At 35.2% G+C, this 20,092-nt stretch overlaps 1 protein-coding gene across 4 annotated transcripts in view; it reads left to right on the plus strand.

The window, feature by feature from the left end:
* The window catches only part of FGF10 (fibroblast growth factor 10), a 56,999-nt gene extending 38,057 nt beyond the window's left edge, over nt 1–18,942 (plus strand). For all 4 annotated transcript variants that reach the window (XM_042826008.1, XM_042826011.1, XM_042826010.1 and 1 more), the window contains 2 exons: nt 14,507–14,610; nt 18,173–18,942. In XM_042826008.1, the coding sequence (XP_042681942.1) occupies nt 14,507–14,610; nt 18,173–18,370 (302 nt within the window). In that variant the 3' untranslated portion in view covers nt 18,371–18,942. The remainder of the gene's footprint in view (nt 1–14,506; nt 14,611–18,172) is intronic.
* The last annotated feature ends 1,150 nt before the right edge of the window (nt 18,943–20,092 follow it).

Genomic DNA, 20,092 nt, shown 5'->3' on the forward strand with positions numbered 1-20,092 from the left:
ACTTTTGATTGTTGTGTTATTTTATACACAGCAAGGATCTTCCAGAGCGTGGTCTTGGCGCATGCAGATTTCAAGCAGCATAATAAATAAAGTAAATAAATAGACTGACAGTTTAAAGGCAGCTACTGTGATTCTCAGTCGAATATTTCAGCTTACTCTTTTTGTATGAAGCTGATTTATAAAAAAATTTTTGTTGTTGTTGTTTTTGTGACTTCCATAAGGAGAGAGGAGAGGATTACAGTGTGGATTTAAGGAGAAAAAGAGGCCCTAGAAATGGTGAATAAAATGAGAATAATTTATCGGAGGTAGGCAGGGGAAAAAGGACATTGAAAATAATATTTACAGAAGTGTTTCTGTGAAATTTGTGCCTCAGTTATTAGAACACTTACTGTCTGTAAACCTAATTTTTGAAAGAAGTCCCATAGATATCTAACACTTGTAGCTGGGAGTCAAGCTTTTGGATTCTGAACCCCAAGTTCAATAAGATTTACCAGTTCCGACTGGCTTCTCAGTAGCCAAAAGTGTTGAATATTTCAGGAGGTCACATGTGCACCATGAACGTTATATTTCTGTGCATTTCTGAAAGTGCTGGACATGCTAAGCAAATACTATACAGAACACTGTGTAACAAGTGCAACATTTCATTGACTACTTGTAGGTAAAAACATCTGTTCTGGAAGACATCACACACTCCAAAGCATCTGCAAAGAATATAGAGAAATTTCACCACCCTTATTAAAATTTTTCCTTAATACCAACTCTTAGTTTTCTGTCTTGTTGAGCCCACTGTTTCTTCTCCTCTTCGATGGAGTATTCCTCTCCTCTTTTAGGTACTTGGAAGTTTCTCATATGCTTACTCTTTCGAATCTCTTCTTCTTAAGATAAACAAGATTAATTTATTTCACTTTCCTTTTCAACATGTCACAATGCTAGTTGTCCATCTTTAGACACATCTTGAAATGAGCACAGAGCCCAATTTATACATTCCAAGTGCTGCATGCAATAGAAAGATTTTCTTTTGTTTTACTCCCTCTACCCATGCTCAGATGTTTTAGGGAGACGCTTGTTTTTCATGCTGTTCACTCAAGTCCAGACTGTGGACAAATAGCCACACAGAGATTTTTCTGCAAAATCTTTTTTTTTCCACCCTGCATTTGTATTTCCTCAATATCTCATTCCATCCTGGCAGTGAATCATTGACAGTTGTTCTTTTAATAAACTTTTCTAGCTTGATTTTCATCGCACTTAAAATACAGTTTTATGTGTTCTTAGTGCATTTGAGATAATGCAATGTGATAGGGTCAAAAGCCTAACTAATTAGCTCTTTTCAAGATATGAGCAGTTACACTGTCATAAAATGAAATTTATTTGACAGAATTTGCTCTTGACAAATTTGTGTTGGCTGCTTCTCCACTTCTTTCCGTTTCCCTATATGAGAGGATGTATATGTATAAACTAAAAGGCAAACTCACCGTTTCAGACTAAAGGTCAGTCTGATTTCCTGCTTTTGGCGTAGCAGTGGCAGAAGCCCAAAAAGAAGAGCACATACAATGACAACTGCCTATTATGCTTTTCCAGTATCTATTAGTATTCAGTTCAGACACTAATGTTGGTATTCATGTCCTAGAACTATATTTCTTTAGTTAATTGTTTGAATTGCTCTCCATGTATATTGACATCCCACCAATGTCTGCTTTTATCTACCAAGCAGAATGTGAAAAAAATAAATTATTTTGTTTTCAGCATCTAGCCAATAATTTCATTTGAGAGACATCATAGTTTTCCTTTCTTCACCTTCTCAAAGTTGCCCACAATTCCATTGCTCAATTAATTTCTGCTACACCCTTAAAAGCCTAAATTTCAATCATTTCTCAGGCTTATTCTTATTTCTGACCATGCATGTCCCTCTTTTGTCTAGATTCGCTACTATTATTCTCTCTTTTATGAGATGAGAGACTAGGCAGCCTGCATGTTCAAAATGGAAGCACAGACAGATTAAAACACTTCATATTTTCTATTTCCTAAAAATTCCTTATTCCTTTTCTGTACTTTCCTAAATTTTTGTTTCTACTATCTGTTATATGACTGAGGAGTGGTAGTTGAGCCATAAGCTGTAACATTTCATTTTTATGAAATCAACATCACTCTTCCCTATGTGCACTTTACAAAACCCATCTATGTTTAATTTTATCTGGTATTTTACTGCCTTGTCAGCTGAAATCCTGTAATATCTCTGCATTTGCTCCCAGTTGAGGACAAACTGCAAAAAACTTTAAGTGTGACTTTTCTGAAAAAAGTGATTTCTTATGTTCTCTATTTTTAACCCACTACTTCTTTGTTTATTGCTACCTATAGATCATCTCCACAGCATGTACATAAAAGAGATGATGCCTTCTAGGGAATATAGTTGCCCCATTAATAAGGGTGTGCATAGAAAATTTTGCTCTGGTTTGGTTGCTTTGACTTTATGCATTCTTATGCTGGGCCCTGCAAGAGGAGGCGTACACAACCTTGGCAGCATAAGCAGCACACTGGTGGGATGTGACACAGTCTTCACAACATGTCAGACACTCAGAACTGAACAAACTTACTAATATATCAGAAGGTTTGCCTAAAGTCTTTAGAGGTAATAGTCAGAGTAAATATGTCCCAGGCACTCTCACAGATACGCCAGTCCATTCTAGAAGGTGTAAGTATGACTATCAGACAATTTTAATTAAATGATCGAGGGTCCAGGCGCTCTTTGCAGTGTTAGGCAGTAGCGTAACTAAAGTTACATCTGAATCTGGCATACGAGTGCATAGAGGAGAGCGCCAGCAGTCTGCTTGCCTTAACTTCACATATTCCCTAGCAAGGATTCTGCTGAAATTGCAGGAAAAATCCCACTTACTGTCAGCTGAGGGTTAGATAGATGCCAGTGAGTTGAATGGGATTTTGTGCTGTTAAAATCCAATGAGCAGAAGACTCAATTTAAACATTGTAGGCTGAATAGAAAATGTGGAAAGAATGTACCAGACATTACGTATCCCATTGTCCACTAACTGTACCAAGCATAGCTTTGTATACTCACAATTGCACAGGATTCTGGTGTGTTTCAATAAAAGAGAGAAACAAGAAGATTCTAGCGACCCAGGCCACACGTGCAATTAGATCAGATAATCCTGTGTGCAAAACATGCTTGTTAGCTGTTATCTGAAGATGTCAGTGGGCAAGATGGGAAACCAAATAGAAAGAGACTTGAAGATAATGAAAGCAGAAGAGTGCGAAGTGATTGTGCCCTGCAGATCAGCCTTTTAAGTTTCTGTATAAGACTGACGATTTTGTCATTCTGCTTTTTGATGAGGTGTTGAATGAATGTTTAAGAAGACAGCACTTATCACTGCTCATCAGGAGTTAAAAAAAATTGTTTGTACTAGAAGACTGAAGATACCAGGTCCAGCTAGGTTAGAAGACAGTCAAGTATTAAAGATGAAAACACTGTGAAAGACGTATATCAGGTGCTTGTACTATAGCAGGCAAGAGTTTATATCTGTGTGCAAGAGTACAGACCTTATTACTTGTTTTAGTGTTTCAGCATACCATTGATGGTTGAATGAAATTATATGGGATATGTAAGACAAAGTATAAAATCTAACATTAAAAATAAGAAGCTGATAACATAACAAGAATAATACTTGCAGTTACTGAATGGTACCTTTTTCATTGTATGTAATTTAGGATGAATTAAGAATTATTTGTGTCAAAGAAAACAAAAAATAAATAGGCAAAGCAATGAAATCATGATACAAGGTCATCTATGTAAGTAGTTCTTTTAAGCTAATATACTATCGGCCATCTTCTTCTGCATTAACAACTTGCAATGAATTTCTCAGTCCATTCACAGTCTCTTTATTTACTCCAAGATCATCCATGCTGATATTATTTTTTTCAGTAAATATCTCGTCTGAAAAACTGAAGACAGTAGTTCATTGGCAACGGATTCTCCAGAGTTATGAGCTTCTCATAGTCTTTGACAATGTTAAATTATAGACCCAAATTATATGAAAACGAGTATTAGGAGCAAAGACCTATCTTTCATTTTGTCACATCCAGAGCAGTCAATAAAATAATTTGGAGAAGAAAAAAGCTGTAAAGGACTAATATGAAATGCTGTTTGCAGTCATTTACTGATAACTGATTCTAATAACCCTTTCTGTACAGCTGCCCCAATCTATTCTTCCAAAATCTTCATTCTGTTCCCTCAATCATTATGATGTTTCTTTTTAAAAAAATGTTACTGTTGTGACCAAGCTATATTGGGATAATTTATGACACTGTAGATGAACACTACTGAAAATATTTACGAGTAACTGCCACCTAAGATAATTACGTGAAAAATAGTGATCACTATCGCTGTCCAGGGGTTGTCTTACATTATAAACAAACAGATCCCATATATGAAGTACCTTTTTTCCTGTGAGAAACAAAAACACACATAAAGCATTAGAACCAACAACTAATTGATGTGGCGAATTAGTGCATTTGGCAAGATTTTTACGTAGAAATACAGTAGTAGCAGGATAGCACTAGAATCTGTACCTAGCCATAAGTCCCAAAGGAGCCTTTAGAACTCCATGATTTTCCATTTTACCCCAAATTTAGGTCATTTTGTTCATACAGCTTTAGAAGAGGATCCTACCTTCTGGCTGTGCAGTGTAAATTCCCAGCTTTGGTGCTACGGTTATGCAGTAAGTTTCTCTTTGTCTCCCACCTTACACAAGAAGATAAGTATTTGAGAATAGCAATTGAGAGATATTTTCCAATCTCACTGTACTGTATAACAAGGAGTTGAGTTGAGATCTATCACAACAAATTGAAAATAATTCTTTATTATAAGATTCCTAAATAATTCTATTAAAAATAATAATTAAAAATAATGAGAGAAATGTTCTCTCGTTGTTCTTTCATGTTCATCATGCGCTGCTCAGCCCTCTTGACTAGAATAGCTAAAACAGTCTCAGTAGGAGGCAACAGACCTGTCTCTTGGATAAAGACTGTTGAGAGAGGAGCATCAGAGGCCACCTGCAGCACACTGTTTCATACATCATACAGCACAGATACAACATCTCATTGGAATACCTTTTATTTATCTGACTTCATTAGCACCCAGGCTCATTTCCATCTGCTCTTATCTGCTAGTGCCTAAGTGCCCCATTATATATAATTTGTGCCCAAAGTTTTAATATAGTGTGTTTGCTAAGAGCTTATAGCTGAGCATTAGCTGACTGCCTGAGAAGTAAAGACCTGCCTTTCTTGAGACTGTAACTGAAGGAGAATTATTTCTCTAGTCAATAACCATTCATTTTGAATGTTTCATTCACCATGACATTGGCTGTATCTTATCCTTTCCTTGTGTGTTAGGCTGGGCAATAAATGGAAAGTTTCTTCCAATTCGCTCTCTTATTGAAATTGAAATTAGTACAAATGGTAAAATGCAGGAGGTGAATATAATATTCATGAATGTGAAAGATAAAATGGGATTCCGCATAGGTTACAAATGAGCAGCTCCATACACCTTTGAGGAAATGTATTGAGCAGTATTGGTATCTTAGAAGATTTGCACTATCTTATGTATTTTGATGGAGACATAAAAATTTAAGTCTTGGAAGAACTCCTGAGTGCCTGGTCCTGTCTACTAAATGGAGACATAAACAGTCTGCCAAGTTTCGATTAGGATTTGGATTGGTATCCAAGTTTCCTTATAAAGACATGAAGTAATCTTTCTGCTCTATTCAGTACCCATCAGACCTTAGTCAGAATACTGGTCCAGTCTTGGGCACCTCACTTTTAAAAAAATTAGCTGTTGGAAAGAGACCAGAAAGAAAGCAATAGGAGGTCTAGAAAACAGGAATGACTGCAAGAACTTGATTGTTTATTCCTTATGGTTGGTTTGTTTTATATTGAAAGCTTATTTCCAAGCCAGACCATTCCAATGATTTTGTTTACAGTGCTTCTCCACAGTTATATTTGGAGGGTTGGTGATCTTCAGCGCAGAGGCAGAGGAAAATATTAGGGGGAAGGGAGGGCTGGAAATCCTTAACTTGCCTCTGTCAACAGAGCTAACAAACCAGGTAAGCACAACAATGCATCTAACCATATATATCAGTTTGGGGTGTTCTGTTTTCGTCTTTTTTTCTCTTGGTCTGTGAATTACTACAATAACTTGGTCAGTTTGAGTTATCAGTTATAACTCCTCTATCCCAGAAACAGTTCAGACAATTAACTCTGACATTTGGCAGCCTGAAGTCTTCAGATTCTTACATTTTCCATCAACATTCATAGAGCTAGCAGTACCTATTCTTGTCTTGGCTCAAAGCATGTAGCTCAAGAAATCTAAACTATGATTGGTATAGATACATATGTTTGGCTTTATAGCCACTCCGTCTTCATAGCATAAATTAAATTTAAAGAAGGAAGAAAGAGCCTTTGTCATCTTCTCTCTCTTTAAATAACTCCAGCAGTACTGTGGAGAAAAGATGACATGATTGCACATAAGTGATGAAAGTGAGGGACAAGGTGTCCCTAAAAACTAATCTGAGCTCAAATGAAAGCATAGATGTGTTCTCTTGCATTCACTTTGGTTAAGTTTCACATCTGACTTTTGACATCTAGCAGAGAAAGCGCTGGTATTCAGAACTGCCTATTTCTTCACTGACTAGTGGATAGAATTCATTTTTAATTACATGTCAGAATGTATTTCACATGCATGTCAGGATTGCTTCCTGACATTCAGCTACATGAAGTAGCTAAATTTAAGCTCCTCTTTTGCTGGCTAACAGATCTTACTATTGTATCAAGATTTTCTCTTCGTATGTACAATAGTGTTTCCATCTTTCCCTTTACTTAAGTGTACAGAGCAGCTTTGGTTGAGTGGTCCTTGTTCTGTTCTGGAATCAAACTCATAAAAGGAGTAGATAGGAAAGGAGGAGAAGATTATTTTCCTTTAATCCCTCTGTGGATCTGATAAAGAGCTCCAATAATTAGTCTTTTTTATGGTCCTTGTGCACAATGGATGTTTCGTGATTTATGCCAATACTGTTCTCATGCAGGAGGGCTCTGAAGTCCTGTTCCCACAGTCTTTCAGAAGTTTGGACATTTATCTCAGGCTTATCAACATGCATCAGATGTCAAAAACCTCATGGGACATTCACATTTTGGCTACATTTGATCTAACTATGACATATCAGAAACTTTCTTTGTGGTATTTCAATGTTTGAACATCTGATTTAGAGAAGGAAGGGTTGAGGTCTCAACAAATATTAAATAATAATAAAAAGCACCAAACTGATTTTAACTTCAAATAAAATTTTGGTTTTAAGTTGAAGCTTAGGTTGTAGTTCAAGTTGTTGCTTATTTCAGATTTCTGTCTGTAACTTTTGTGTTGCAGATTTATACCTGAAGCTATACTTCACATGCAGCCACAAAATTCAGAACATTACATTTTAGTGGAACTACTTTGCTTGATTGAAAGTGCTTCCAAAGGCAGCCCTTGTATATGCCATTTTATTTTTCGTAGGTTTATTTTCTGCTCCATAATCTTCTTCTTTCTGAAGTCAACAATTATTTAGCAAAACAAATAAAAAATAGGAATGTGTTCTGATTTGGAGATGTTTTCAACATGCCCTCCACAGAAGTAAATGGTGGAAGAGGAAGGAAACAGACTCAGCAGCCTCTCATTCCTTAGCATTTCACTCTTTTCTTGTAAGACCTCATCCAATCAATCTTCTCACTTCTTTAAAAAATCTGTTTTCAAATCACCTGTTAAGAACAGGTTTTTGAACAGTGAAATCTTCAACATGATGCTTTATCATCTACTTTGCGTGATCCAAGCCACCATCAGTCAAAAGAGCCCTCCCAGAGACCATCCATGGATGTAGACCAAGCCAAACATCTCACAACTCAGGTTAGAGGTGTGTCGCCAAGTCTCCCTCTCTCTAGCTCCCAGTTACCTGCCAAGAGCAGCAGCTGCCCTCACAGGCCCAGCAGTTTCTTGCCATCATTTAGGTAACGGAAAACTTTCAGATACTCTCAGTTATCATCACATACCATCCAACTGAAATCACTCTTCATCTCCAATATTTATTCACAAGAACTAAAACGAACAGGAGGGACTGGCTGTGGATTTCCATATATGTGGCATCTTGTCTGAGATGGCAAGACTCTGAACAGGGGAGGATGCAAGATATCTCTTTTCCTGTACTTTAAAACTAGCATGGCAAACATACAGTGCATTTTAGGAACTTACTTTACACAGGACAAAGAAAAATGGCCACTGCTTCGCACTGCAAAGTTCAATTTGGCCCCAGAATCATGTGGTTCTTATTACATGGCGTGATTGAGTATCGATAATGTATCTTGTACCATGTCACGTTTACTGTTTTCTAACAAAGGAAAAACCTTATTGCAGACTCCCATTACCTGAAGGGGGCCTACAGAAAAGCTGGGGAGCAACTTTTCATAAGGGTAGTTAGCGATAGGATGAAGGAAAATGGTTTTAAACTAAAAGAGGGTAGATTTAGACTAGATATCAGTAAGAAATTATTTACTGTGAGAGTGTTGAGATACCGGAACAGGTTGCCCAGTGAGGTTGCAAATGCCCTCTCCCTGGAAGCATTTCAGGCCAGGCTGGATGGGGTTCTAATGGGAGGTGTCCCTGCCTACAGCAGGGGGCTGGAATTAGATGGTCCTAAAGGTCCCTTCTAACCCAAACCATTCCGTGATTCTATGAAGAAATTGCCTGACATAATTTCAGGATGTTGTAGGATGTTATGTAAATTTTTTGCTTCATATCACTGACATTTTTATGAAAGCATAAGAAATTTTGAATTAGAGTTCAGAATTATGAAAGAGTTGTTTTTGTTGTTGTTGTTGTTGTTTTGTTTTAAACAGTCCCTCTGTGTGCAGCAAGACAGCTTTTTTTTACTTTCTCATTTATATAATGATCACTTTTATAAACCGTAAAAATACAGTTTATTTAAGTTAAATATATTTGGGTTCCACTGGGAGTATTCCTAGCCCTTGGGACCTGTAAATACAGCACATGCATAGCTACAGGGCACATCTCTTGATATTTAAAATGTTTCTAATTATGTTGAGATGGAAATGGTTTGGATATTGAAAGCCATGCTTTTACAGTGGATGTGGTCAAAGGGGATTAGTTACAATTGTTAAAGTTTACAGAGTAATGGCTGTAAAATAATAGTGTACTATCTGTTTTAAAACCATAACGGAATCCACAATGTTTTTCTGTCCTCTTTTTTTAACTTGTAATTCTACTTTTCTTTCCACACTCCTAAAGAACATGAAACTAGAAATTAGTAACTACCGACTAGATTTTTCCCCCTGAAAATATTTTTTATTGCTCATTATCAAATCTCATTACAAATGAAATTACTCAATAGAAATTATTTACTTTATTAATTTAGTATCTGATGATGCTGAGAACAAAATCAGATACAAAAAGTGTATTAGTATTTGAAATACTGTTTCTGATTCTGTCTTTACAGAAAACTAACATGAATTCCAAATATGAAATGACATAGGCTAGAATACAAAAACAGCAAGTTCAAGTTAACTTGGGTGATTTACTTGGTTTTTACTTGAAAAAATTTACTCTCTATTCAGTGGTTTGACCAGGCTTCTAAAGATTGATTCTGAAAATGAGAAGGAAAATGACTTCTGAGATGACTGAAGATGAACTAAACATAAAACAGCTATCTTTATAATGAGAAAAACAAAAGGTCTGAAGACAAGACCTCTACTAAGAAGGATGGGAAACGTAGTTTTTAAATTATAAGTACCTAAGAAATGATTAACTAAATGAATTAATACTCATACCAAATCTACTCAGTTTTCATGAGTGATGGGCTAAAATCTCCATTTTAAGAGAGAAGTGTTAGACGTCATACATTTGCAAAAGATTATTGAAATTAATGTTTCTAAGGCTATTCTCTTAAACAAGATCTGCCAATAAAATCTAGGTGAAAGTCTTATATAGAAAACCAGTATAAGGAGCTAACAGTTTTTTCAGTGTTGGTCTGAACAGGGCCATCAGGTTCTTCAAGATTCTCTTCGAAGAACCTAAAATTTATGAACAACTTAAATGAAAGAATTGAAAATGCCATCATAAGTGTTGTTGATTCTATTAAATATGGAATAGTTTGCAAGTATTTTGGAGGTCTGAATAAGCACGATGTATTAGAAAAGGGATAGAATAAAGAAAAGACCACTTAACTGAAGCATATGCAGAGTATGAAACTTAATTAGGAGTAAACAAATTCACAATTATATGATAAGTTTGCATTCCTTTCAAATATTTAAGAGTGGTAAATTACAAATTGAGATGAATCATGTTCCTGTGAAGAAGAAAGAAATAGGCATAAATGTATGAAAACGCATATATCTATTGCAGGAAATGTGAAATATTTCTTCCTGTTTCAACACCGGTAAGAGCACTACAGCTGTGCTGCGAGGACATGAATCAGAATGTTTAAAGGTCTAGAAAATCTAAAACCTTTAAGGAACACACGGAAAAACTGGACTAGCCTGGAATACTGAAGATAGTAGGTAGAAAAGTAGATGCTATAACTTCTGAATGTGTAAAAGATTTCTGTCAGGAAAAAAAAAATCTTTTTTCCTGCCAATTTACTGTTTAAACGAGAAATAATGGACTCAAATTGATCCCATCAAAAGATCATGTCAGATACCAGAAAAACATTCTAATGTGAATACTGTAGATAAATCACTTCTAATTTTACAGAAGTGTCTAAGGACAATTCATCTATCAACAATAGTTTTCCTATTTAAGGCCAAGGATTGCACTTGCCATGACATTCTTTCAGCTATATTGTCTATGACTATATATAAATTCTTACTTCCAAACTGTAGCAGGTGAAGAATATTAAACTTTAAAGTGTTTATTCTTGAAAGACAATGGAAATTATCTATATTTTTTATTTCAGTGCTATAGAAGCCTAGTCATGCTACATGACTATCACAGAAACTATGAGGAAAATATAGAAAATTGTGCGCCCTCAGAAAAGTCAGTTTTATTAGATGGTCAATACACTGCAGTTTTATGCTTCATACTGTATGTCTCAATTGCTTTTCTTTACACATTCCTGTTGAATTTAATAATGACTCAAGAATAATGAAATACATATTTTCACCCTTACATCAAAGAGGCTTGATTTAAATCCAGTCTGTTTCAACGTTCTGGAAATTCCTTATCACTTTTGTGTGGAGATCTGTGTCAGATGAGTTGATGCTCTCATATTGACCTCTGGAATTTTTGTCTACATCACTGACACCTATGAAAGGATTCCCATTGCCTTGAGTAGATTTCTATGAAACTCATGAAAGAAATTCCTCAATGAAAATCTGTAAATGTTGCTGAATAATTTCCAATTTAGAAAATAGATAATTGAATGCTTATAATGAGTGCATAACTCCATAAATTCTCCAGGATGTGCACTTAGCAGCAAGGTAGATACATACCAAGCGAGATCCCTGCTGCCCAAGAGGCAAAAGGTCAAGAGTAGAAAATCACATAACATTTTTTAACTTCCAAATACACAAAATATAGTGAGAATATATCCCGGATCAGTAGTTATGAGAACAAACTGATAGTAGTTCTGAAGAATTCAGCTACATTTAGCTGCAGTTAATAGCATAATGTGGTGGAAACAAGTCAGTTACTGTGCTTTATAATTTTAATGTCATAAGATTGCTCATGACTTTCTTTTGGCTGCCTCATTGAAGATGTAATAGCATAGGATATTGTGACCAAACTTTTCCAGAATCATATTAATATATTTTTATATATTCTGTGAATACTTCTGTTACTTTATCTTGGATGTTGTATTGCAGAGTAATATACCATTGTTATTCAAGTGCAAAATTGTTAAAATTAAGTAATTCAATACAAGTTTCATATTTAAACACTGTTTTTCTCCAGCCGCTCTCAGAAGTTTCACATGTGTAGTAGTCTGTTAATCCAATATGGTATGATTGTTACGGGATAATGTGACGAACTATAATTTAGTTTAATCCATTTCAACATATAACAAATAACAATGGCACATTTTTCCGCTATCAGATTCTCTTTTTATTGTTACTAGTGTTGTTAGAGATGGAACCAGCCTAGTTTTACTGATGAGACAGTTTGGGCACACAGATATTAATTTCTGCACTAACATTCTTCTGACTAAGAATCTAAATTCTTCTCATCTTTTTTTGGCATGGAAAAGTCCTAAAAATATTTTACTTAGATGAAAAGAAGACAGTGTTGTATCACACTTTCTTACTCTTTAATGGCTTGTCACCCACATAACCTAAAGCGTTCTACTTAACACTGCTTTAGAGACTTCAGAGCACAACTACTTTAGGGGATAACCAACAGGAGAGAAGCATTGAGGACCGCTGCTCTGTATTAATTCTCTAGCAGAAAATCAAGAAAGAAACTTTGTTTTTTCATTGTTGTGAAAATGCATAACGTTATTAAGTAGAAAAATCAAAATAGCCTTTGGCCAGTATGGGCTCACAGATCTGTTTGTCATGAGCTAGCTATCTAGACCTTAAGGAGTCCTCCCAACCTTTCTTGAGATTAGAGAGTGCAACTCTCTTCATTTTCTCTTCATAGAGCTCCTTTGCAACTGTAAAGTCAGCCTTAAAAGTAGGATATGGATCTTAACTGACTCTACCTGCACATTTTCTGGATCTTTCTAGATTGTTCCACTAAAGTCATCTTATTTTCATCTAAGGACCTTGTGCTAATTCCAACCTAACGTTACTCAGAAATAACATATGGAAGTCCTGTTTAGAGTTTTCGTTTATCTAACTGACCATATCTTTTTCCACCTGGCAGTACTGAGGCAGTTCCAGATATCAGAGAGGCTTTTGCTGCTACTGAATTGGATATCTCTGAGTTTGGAAACTGTTTTTCCTGCTCCCTCACAGGTAGCAGAATAGCAGTGCCATGTGTAACTGTGTCTTCACTGTTAGTTCAAATCCCCTGAATTTCAAGCTTGAGAGGGGATTTGTGCAGATCTGTTCTCATATAACTGTAAGAAAGTTAGTGGATATTCAGCACTATCACAGCATAGGTGAAGACATTTTGGTATATATGTATAAACTCTATCCTTAGCAGAGCTGATTTTTCATGCTGATTTCTCATTTAATAAAAAAAAAAAAAAAAACAGTGAAAGAGCTTTTTGCTGCATACTAAAGTCCACATGCTTTCACAGTGCGTAAGCAGCATAGTTTTCAGGGCATTTCCTGATAAAAGCACTGAATAGCCAGCTATACTGTTGATGTGTTGTTGGCATAAGGAATTTTTAAGTAAATGAAAAAACATGAATTTTCTAGTTCTTTCAGATAAAATGCAATGGACATAGTTAGGAGGAAATTGTTGCAGGTTCATTTTTTTAAGTGAGCTAACTCATCAATGTTGTTTCAGGTGACCCAATACTCTTTGTTGGCTCCATATAGGATATTTTCCTCTAAGATTTCTCATTACTTTTGCACTTCTTGCAGTTTCCCCAGTGGTAGCCCCTTTGTGAGCACTGAGTTAAATGGTCTTGTATTTTGACTATTAGTACTTCAACATCAGTAGAAACTCTGGAGCCTCAATGCTACCTGAAGAAAAAACCCAAACATTTAGAAGTCATTTGGTTGGACCTGTATTTGTTCTATGTGAAAGTATATGTGCTAAAACAATGTAGCTATCCAATTGCTTTAATAATAGCTGAAAACAAACTTCTGAAGTCACTCACTATCTAAGTGCTACTATCTTCTACCGGTCCCAACTCAGTATGCAGAAAATACAGACAGAAAATACAGAGATGAAAAACTCTGTCTCCCGTCACTGGCCCCTTGAGCCATCCAGTATCCCAGAAATAGTTTGTTTTAAAGAAACAAGGCTTAATCATATTTATTACAAACAGAGTAAAATGTTTCTGATATCTGAAAGGCAAAGAAGATAATGTGGCCATTAGGGTTAGTCTTACTATATCCCAAGATGTCAACACGCTTGCCAAAAAATGAATTTATCAGCTCAGCATAGCAAAGAGATTTAGTTTATCTAAATGTCCTACAAGGAATAAATAGTTTACCACTGGTTTTGTAGATTGGGATAAATCTAACATTCTATTGACATATGCTATAGATTTAATTTAATGCTGTGGTTCAGATGTCTCTTCTGATAAATCTTAGGAAAATCTATGCTAAGAAGAATGGAGCTGTTTCAGTATTTATGGGATTTAAAATGCGGGGTTAGCAAAGGAAACATGTTAATTGAAACAATATTTGTGTATGTTTTTGCAGTGGTTAGGAAAAGACTATTGCTGAAGTCTATTGGTCAGTTGGTGCTGAATACTAGAGGTGGAATATTGTTCAAGTTTTTTGCTGTTTTTCTGTAGTGAGAAAATCCTTTAATGAAGCAATTAAACATTTTAATTTTTATTTTTAGGCATATTGGAGATAACATCTGTAGAAATTGGAGTTGTGGCAGTTAAGTCCATCAAAAGCAACTATTACTTAGCTATGAACAAAAAAGGAAAAGTCTACGGCTCTGTAAGTACTTTCTTTAACCTTCTCAACAGATGGCAGTAGTCATCATTCCTCCCCCGTTACTACTGAAAACCCTACTTGCCCATGTATTACTTCTAAATAAAGCCCTTCATCAAAATTTCATCCTCTGGCAGTATCACATCCATATGCTCCGAGTTCCAGGCATTTATTGTGCGCACTGCTTCAGTCACATTTCTTACTAACTAATAGCTGATTGAGAAGGATCTACAAAATGTAATCATTAAGATTAGATTTCCTTGTTTTTCTGTAGTACTACCGCATTTATTAGACTGTATTATTCTGAAATGATAACTTGTACCCAAAATCTTGTAAAACTTCAGCTGATATCTAACCAGATTGTCTAACTATGAATGCTGAGAAAATTTCTAGAGCAGCCAGCTAGAGATTGACTATACCAATTGATATGCAAATTTGTAGACAGTACAAGGAGACAGATTTTGACTGAGAAGAATTTGGCTATCATTTGAAAATTGTCCATAAATTTGCATTTATGTAAGTCTGGGTTAACTGGTCTTTCCATTAGAAAAAAAAAGTTACTACCCAAATATTTTTAGCAGGAAGCAATATGACCTATAATTCTAACAAACTCCAGTTTATACTCACAAATCCACACAATGGCACAGACACCAAATTGTTGTGTTATTACATACTGTTTTGTTTGTACAAGTCAGATACAAAGGTAATGAGCCAGTTTTCAGGCTTTAAAGAGAACAGTGTAGCTAAGTCTGTCCCTGCTGAAAATTGCAAAGTAATGGTAGCCTGAAACTAGCAAGAACATCAGCTAAGCTCAGGGGAACCTAAACATCTGTCCACTGTGTAAAGAAGCAATTCTTTTATGTATGTGGCTTTAGTTCATACAAACAATGCAAACTGTCTTTCTTCATCCACACTGTTTCTAGTCACTCGTGGTTCACAAAGTTACCTTTGACCCCTAGCGTTGAAGAACTGTGTTAAGAATAGAAAGGCCTGAACAGAGAAATTATTCTTTAGCTCCTATAAATGCAGATTTTAATTTGAAAAATTACACTAGTCAGAAGAACTAGATGATCAGTGGTCAGTCCTTTACTGTTGATAGGTGTAAAGGCACACTGAGCAGCTGACAAAGTTAGCTTTTGTCAGTTAAGCTCCAGTGCTACACTAATCACAAGTATGCTTCTGGACCTACGAAAAGGTGCTAGCTTAAATCACCATCATAAATTTGTATGTCTCTGTTTAACCCAGTCATCTATGTTGATCTACCCCAAAACCTGCAATAAGTTTTCCTACTCAAGTTGTTAGCCACTGCTGGTGTGAGAATTCATGCCAACCATATACACGCACAAAAAGAAAATGGAGCAGCTTTCATGTACCATAGGTGGAAACTGCTGCCAAAAGATTCAGTAATTCACAGTGTATTAGAAATAGTGCTGACAGGAGGATACGAATGTGGAGAGCCTTTTTTTTTAATTCCAACTGAGATAATTTTTCAATATTCACATAATAAAATCACAACATAATGACTTATCAAAACGTATTCCATAATACTTCAGAGATTTCAAGAATGCTTCTGTTATTATTTTTCCCATCCTCCCAAGACTTGCAGATAGACTTATATTACTACAGTGTGGCAGCTTGCAGATGGATATGAAAAGCAGAACTAATAAAAATTTTAAAAACACTCTTAAGCATGTGCACAATAGACACTGGTGCAGGGATATACTGAAATTCATTTGAAATGAGCAAAGCAATTCTGGGCTAACACTCAGACCCCTGCCAATAATAATTCTTAGCCACTTCTCAACATCATCTCCTCTCTCTGTATTGTCTAAGAATAGAAACAAAAGTTTGGATTACAGTGTGGTTCTGCATCTGAGAAAACAAATCAGGACTCTGTCTCTCTGTTTTATCAGTTTTCTCTGTTTATCAGATACATTGGCATCTGACTGACTGGTTAGAACAAGGGAGACAAGGAAGATGAATTATTTGATTTATTTAACAAAATAACATTCTGGCAGATCAGAGAAATTATTGTGGATTTGAAATGTGATTGATAGTCACCTGCTTTCTTAATATCTTGACATGGGAGGTGACATATTATTACTGCAAGAAAAAGTTAAACAACCTGTATGTAAAACATCTGTCTGTATGAATACAATCAGTATTAATGGTTGTTTAAATAATTACTCATGCAAAAACGGGAAAACGTTTTGAGAGACCAATTGGATTTGAGTGTGCTCAGTTCTGTTAAGAAAATATGTGTGCTCTGTGGTCTGAACAGCAACTAAGGAAGACATTAATGATAGACCAGAAAATGCCTACTATATCAAAGCACTGAACACTAGCTAGTTTAACATTTTTTTATTTAAATTAATAGAAATGAAAATGTGTATTTTTAATTATTCTTATTACCTACCCTATTTCACTTTAAACATTTAAACACAACATTATGTTGTGACTTTAAAGTCAGTCAAGCAATGTCCTTTTTATTAATGCAGATACTTTCTATATTTTTAGCTCAATAACTAAGGATTTTCATCACAATTAAAAAATCCCTGAAATTCTCATTTGTACCATAAAAAATGTTTCATTATTCAGATATATTTCTCATCTGGTTCATAAGTAACCTAATATCACATATAATTAATATATCATACTCTGAGATTCTGATGTGTTTCTACTTCAGCTGTGAAATGGCATCTTGTTATCTGAAATGTAGAAGAAATAAAAGGCCAGTTTTTGGTTGCAGTTTAACTACGTTGTGAATATTCCATTTTCAAAAGATTTCTGTAGAGAACATCAGTAATTATGTGATCTAACTTATTTATATGTAGTAATTGCTCATTTGTGAAAACAAAGCATTTTTCTCTTTTCTTTGGAGAAGCAGATAAAAGTTCATTTAACATTCTAGGAAAAAAAAAAAAATTGTGCTTGTATTTTTTATCCTTTCTAGTTAAACAGCAAGTAGATCTCCTTTAAAAATGGAAAACATTAATTCCTAATATTCTACCCAGAATTACTCTCAAGTTTACTTGATTATCTTCTCAATAAGACATAGGACTACATATGAATCGTAAAAGCTAGTAAATGAATCTTTTTTAGGCTAAGCCCATCAATTCAGCAAAGTATATGGGCCTCACATCCACTGTAACAGCAGTGTAACAGTGATTTATACTCATCAAAAAAGTCCTTTTTCATTGCCAGTGTGTTGTAAAGGATCTCACTTTCAATAAGAAATAAGCCTAAGCCACGCATGCTTGTTTAACATATGGTATCAATAATCTGATTCAAGATATTTAAGGGATGTATTTATTAGAACTGGGGTATGATGAACAATTCCAAGATTGCTACCTTATACTTTATGACTGAGAATTTGATTTAATATTGTTATATTCCACTACAGAAAAGTTACATTTCTAAGTGAATTGTGTCATTTCATTGCTTAATTATGCAAAACTGATCTTTTTTCCACTTTTTGCAATCTAAGTGCTGTTGATGTCAATGGTATGTACACAGTGAAATGTTACGTCTGTTCTGAAATGGTGTATTTGTTTTATTCTTTCAACAGAAGGAGTTTAATAGTGATTGCAAATTGAAGGAAAGAATAGAAGAAAATGGATACAATACATATGCATCCTTAAATTGGAAGCACAATGGAAGGCAAATGTTTGTTGCTCTGAATGGAAGGGGAGCCACAAAGAGGGGACAGAAAACAAGAAGAAAAAACACTTCAGCTCACTTTCTTCCAATGGTAGTAGTGTCATAGATGGAGGAACTATTCTATCAGTGCAGTTGAACCAAAGGCTCTTATGTCAATAATAATCGGTAATCTTCTTGAAGAATAATTGCAAAGAAATAGTGCAGACATCTGCTTGTTTGAAAAGAGCAGGGGAATCCTCTGAAGTTTTTGTACTAATTACTGGCAAATGAAATACTTTTATTTAATTCAGTGTTCTATCTTAAGAGCAAGATAGAAGCTGAATCAAAGGGGATATAAGTCATTGCCAGTGTGAACATTTTTTTTTCTCTCTGCAACAGAACTTAAGGAATGTGAGACAATCTAATGAATGATCTTCGTGGGGAAAGTTATTTATGGAATACTAACTCATATCAAAGACCTTAATTGCTCATTCAAGCCTATGAACAGTTAGACATGCAAGCATTTACTGGAAGCACTTGGGTCATATGCACAAATAAAGATGCTTCTGGAGAAGCCTTGTGGAAGAATGGATAGGATTAAGAAATATAATCAAAGCAGTATCAAACTGTTCTAACAAGACGAATAGTATGGTTTGCTTGTATGTTCTAACTTCACTCCTTTTTATTTTCTTAAATTTTTTTTTTTTATTAGTTTTTAAAATATTTTTTTTTTTTTTTTTTTTTTTTTTAATTTGAAATGTTTTCCTCATTTGCTTCTTTGTTGTTTTCCCTTTTTCTCAGTACTTCACACAGGATTGATGAGTTAAAATATCAGAACCTTGTAAGTACTGTGAGAATAGGTAATGGACAAGGCTTTAAAGGCAGAATTTAGTGTGTATAATCCGTTTTGTTTTTTTTTTCTAACTCTCTTGCACTTAAGCAAAAGACCAAACATGCAGTGCTTGGATTAATGGTATTGTGTGTCTTTATGTTTGAGAGGTTTTCTTACTTATTAGCACTCAAAAACAAACTTCAAGAAATACTTGCTTCAAAGGGACTTTCTGCTATTTTTAAACTGAGAGCAGGGGCCACCTCTGTACTTGGGTATCGATGTATCTGTGTGTATATTCATCTGACTTTGACTTCAGTGTGGAATTAAGAACAAATGCATTGCAATCAGTAAGAAATTTTGCAGCAAGCACTGGGCTAGAACCTAGATGTGGACAGTCCTGTTAAAATCGCTGATAATTCCATTGTTAAAATTAAACAATATGAAATTTCCAAGAGTGACAGAATCACAGAATTGTAGGGGTTGGAAGGGACCTCCAGAGATCATCGAGTCCAACCCCCCTGCCAAAGCAGGTTCCCTACAGCAGGTCACACAAGTAGGCGTCCAAGTAGGAGTTAAATTTAGTCTCTGAAAGATGAGATAGAAACACAGTCCTGCACTCCCTATTCAATTAATATGGCCATTCAGCACATTTGTCCTTGTTAACAGCTTGAAGAGTCACAGAAAAAGAATGGGAATAATACCTAAATAAGGACTGAGGGACAGGGAATCCAAAATCATGCTCGTGCATTTATCAGAGATTATTACTCACATGTATATTATATATGAGAGCCAACAAAAAAGCTGTGCTGGTATCCAGCTTTAGCATGCCTTTCATATCCACCTTAGCCACTGAAGGTTCCAAATGCATAATATCCAGCACATTTTCATTAAGTGTTACTATTCCCATGGCTTAACTTGAGCAACTGCAGTATAACAAAATTAAGCATAATATGAAGTCTGTTCAATTAAAGGTACATAAGGTTTGTTTTATGTTTTGCTTTACTCTGTAATTTTATA

Source organism: Centrocercus urophasianus, unplaced genomic scaffold (genome assembly GCF_019232065.1).
Source record: "Centrocercus urophasianus isolate 14NV4802_14NV808 unplaced genomic scaffold, USGS_Curo_1.0 seq_25, whole genome shotgun sequence".
Classification (NCBI taxonomy): Eukaryota; Metazoa; Chordata; class Aves; order Galliformes; family Phasianidae; genus Centrocercus; species Centrocercus urophasianus.